General features: G+C 55.2%; 1 protein-coding gene across 1 annotated transcript; it reads right to left on the bottom strand.

Moving 5' to 3' along the window:
• Positions 1–428: 428 nt before the first annotated feature.
• On the bottom strand, positions 429–2399 carry LOC131275133 (endogenous retrovirus group K member 24 Gag polyprotein-like). Its single transcript, XM_058284988.1, has one exon. The coding sequence runs from the start codon at positions 2397–2399 to the stop codon at positions 429–431; it is 1971 nt and encodes a 656-aa protein (XP_058140971.1).
• Positions 2400–3574: the final 1175 nt, after the last annotated feature.

The raw sequence follows: 3574 nt of genomic DNA, 5'->3' as shown, positions 1-3574 counted from the left end.
CCACCCAAATGGGTTCCTCTGTGTCCCATTGCAGAGGAACGGGTGCGGGGGGTTGAACGCGAGCAACGGCCGAAACTATTGGGGGGACAGCGACGGCTGAGACGTGGAGAGGACAGCCCCTGTTTGGTGGAGAATGTCGCGGCCCCACAGGATTTGGGAAACTTCTTTAAGGATGAGTGGACGGAAGAAGCCTTGCTGTCCTTCAGTGTCTTGCCAAGAGATGTCTCTGGCTGCTTGCTTGGACGTGGACTGGCCGGTGGCCCCGATGACGAGAGGCCCGTCGACGAGTGGAATGTTTTCAGCCTGGTCCAGCAGTATGCAGGAGATTTCAGCACCGGTGTCAAGAAGTCCGGTCATCCATTTTCCATCCACGCAGACGGTGAGGAGAGGCTTCTCCGCGGGCGTGATGGGGACGGACCATTGGATGTTTACGGGCGTGGCTGGTGACGAGTTGGTACGCTGGCGTCGGGTGGGGCCTCTTGGTTGCGGGGCTGAGCCTTGCCCCCATGTCCGTTTAAAGGCTGGCAATTGGGGTTGGTGGCACGGCAGTCGCGGGCCCAATGGTACCCTTTGCCACAGCATGGGCAGGGGGTAGATGGCAGACGAGGAGCGCGTGCTGTGGCTGGCGGGCCTGGAGGTTCGGGTACAGGGTGACTGACTGGACGATTGGTGCACTCTCTAGCATAGTGGCCAAGTTCCCCGCAGCGGAAGCATTGGTTGGAGGCTTGAACTGCGGCGACAACAGCGGCGGCCATGGCAGAGGCTTGGCTGGAAACGCCGGAGCAGGCAAGGACCCAGTCGTGGAGGGGCTTATCGCGCAGCAGGCGGATGATAGCTTTACATGCAGGGTTAGCACCCTCTTGTAGGAGGTCTTTGATGAAAGATGTCTGGGCCTGAGCTCCGATGACCTTATGCTCGGCGGCTGCTTGCACCCGGGCAACAAAGTCGTTGAAAGGCTCCTCAGGTTTCTGGAAAAGCTTAGTTAAGGGCTCCGGAGCGGAGGCAGCGCAGGAGCGGAAAGCTCTGAGTGCGCATTCCCGAAGCTGGACAAAGAAGCCGGGCGGAAGGCCTATGTAGGCCTGAGGCTGGGTGAAACGACCGTGGCCGAGGAAGGCGTTGGCCGGGAAGGTGATGCCGGCACGCGCGTTTTCGGCGATCTGTGTCTCGCAGAATGAGCCAAAATGAGTGCGCCAATCAACAAATTGGCCGGGCGTTAGCGTGCCCCAAGCGAGGGTGATCCAATCATAGGGGACACAGCGGGGGACAGCCATGCGCTCAAGAATGTCTTGCACGTGAGGGCTGGCCAACCCGTCTTCCTTAATGGCTGTTCTAAGGGCCTGCATATCTTTGGGTGAGAAGGGGATCCAAATCTGTGGGTTGGCTGGGCTCCGGACGGGGTTTAGAGGGAACATATCGGCAAGCGGGGCAGTAGGAGGGCGGAGAAAAGCACCGTCGGCGTCTGGCTGAGGCATGTTAGGGTGGTCGCCAGGATCATCATCGTCACTGGTAAAGGGGGGCTGAGGGGTAGCCCACGGGGAGAATGCTCCCGGATAGAGGTAAGATGGTGGCTGGCTAGCGTAAGATGGCGGCACGGCCGGAAAGGGAGGGCAGTTGTAAGGTGAGTTCCGAGAAGAAGCAGGAAGGGGTGGGGCGGTGGATTGGTCCCTTCTTCCGGCTGGAGCCCGCCAAGATGGCGGAGCAGTTGCGTCATTTCCGGGCACAGATAAAGATGGCGGTGCGGCCCTATCCGGTGGTGGAAAAGATGGTGCCGAAGGAGCTTCCGGCTTAGCGGAAGATGGCGGCCATGCATTTTCCGGGGTGGGACCGGATGTTGACTGAACAGGAAGAGGTGGGTAGAGGCGGGAAGAGGGCATGGGTGAAGGAGGAAGTGCGCCATGTTTATCAGGCGCGGCGGGAGACTTCCTTTGTTTGGAGGAGGAAGAAGGCAGAAGTTCGCCATCTTGCTCAGCGTCTGAGTCAGAGGCGGCGGGGGGGTCTAGCTCGAGGGCGGCCTCGAGCTGAGCGGAGAGAGAGTGGGTTTCGCAGTCATCGGGCAGGTCAGGGCCAGTGGGGGGGGGCTCCTCGGAGGGAGCGCAGACAAGCGACTCGGCGGGAGACGGGACGCCTTGCAAGCAGGCGCAGATAGCGACTAAGGCTGGGATGAGTCCGGGGGGAAATTGCTTACGCTCGTGTTCCATGGCAGAGGTAACACGGGCAATAAGAGTCTCATAAGTCTTAGGGCTCCATAGAGTACAAGTGGCGAGCCACGGATTGAAAGGAAGAAGTAAGTCCCAGTATCGCTGCAGCTGCCGAACCGAAACTCGAACGTTATTGGTCTCTAGGAGGGCGGCGAGTGCGCGGACCTGGGGAACCTGTCGGGACGAGAGGGAGGCTCCCATCTTTGAGCGACGGGGGGGGTGAGAGACGCCGGAGAGTCCCTACCTTGAGCGGCGGCGTGGGGGGACGGCGATGGGCCCCACGTGTTGGGCGCCAACTGTTACGCTGCTACCGCTGGCTGCGGAGCTCAGCTGGCTCAGGGAGAGCTGCCGGGGGGCCGGGGGCCCTTTGAGCCGGCAGCAGGCGGCTCAAGGTGTGGTGGGGACGCGCAGCACGGTGGAAGAACGCCACGGTGACGAGGACTGTGCGCAGGTCTACTTTATTGAGGAAGTGCACTTGGTTATATAGTGCCGGGTGAGGGAGGGGTTAGTGCAGGGGTGGGCTAGCTACAGGGTGGCGGTGGATAGGTGGGTAAGGGCGGATGACTATGAGGTAAGCAGTGGCTAAGGAGGGAGGCAGATTACATGTTGGCAATGTGGGTGGGAACAAAGGCTAGGAGGAGGGGTGAGGGGAGGCAGCAGCATAAGCTGCTGCTAAAGAGGGCTATAGTGTAAGGAGGTTACTAATGGCTAGCGGGCAGGGGAAGTGAGGGGGGGAACAAAAAATAAATATTAAAAAAAAGTAACACCAAAACAAAACAAAACAAAAAAAATGAGTCTAAGAACATAAGGCATGCATGCTGAACTTTTTAAACAGGATTTTTGGACTAATGCACTTATGTTTTATCTAGAAGCAATGTGAACCTCTCCAGATTAAGGCATATATTTTGTTCATCTTTGCTTTCCCTGCAGAATCTGGTAAAGCAACTGGCATATTAAATGACAAAGTATGTCTCCCAGGCTTTAATGCAAGTAAAATTCATACAGCATTCATTAAAGTTAAAATGTGATAGGCATTTTCATGTAAAATGCTTTAAAATCTTGGTATGTGATTGAGGGTATTACTTAATCCAGATTAAAAATGATTTAGTCTATTATCTACCTATTATTAACCTAAAATCTCTACTACTACCAAAGCCAGAAGCAATAGACATTGCTTGCACACTATTTACCATACAGAGCATTAAATAAATAAGAAAAAGAATTCTGAATTCAATGGAATTATTAGAGAAACTAAAGTTTATAAAAATGTCTTTAATGTCTTTAGCTGGAACAAATTTCCAATCCAGATCTTCAAATTGATTGGGCAATTAGCATATTTAGCCCACGAATGTGAGCCCCAATAAGGAATAATTTGC

Source organism: Dasypus novemcinctus, chromosome 21, assembly GCF_030445035.2.
Source record: "Dasypus novemcinctus isolate mDasNov1 chromosome 21, mDasNov1.1.hap2, whole genome shotgun sequence".
NCBI classification, from domain to species: Eukaryota; Metazoa; Chordata; class Mammalia; order Cingulata; family Dasypodidae; genus Dasypus; species Dasypus novemcinctus.
This window is presented reverse-complemented; position numbering and strand designations above follow the sequence as displayed.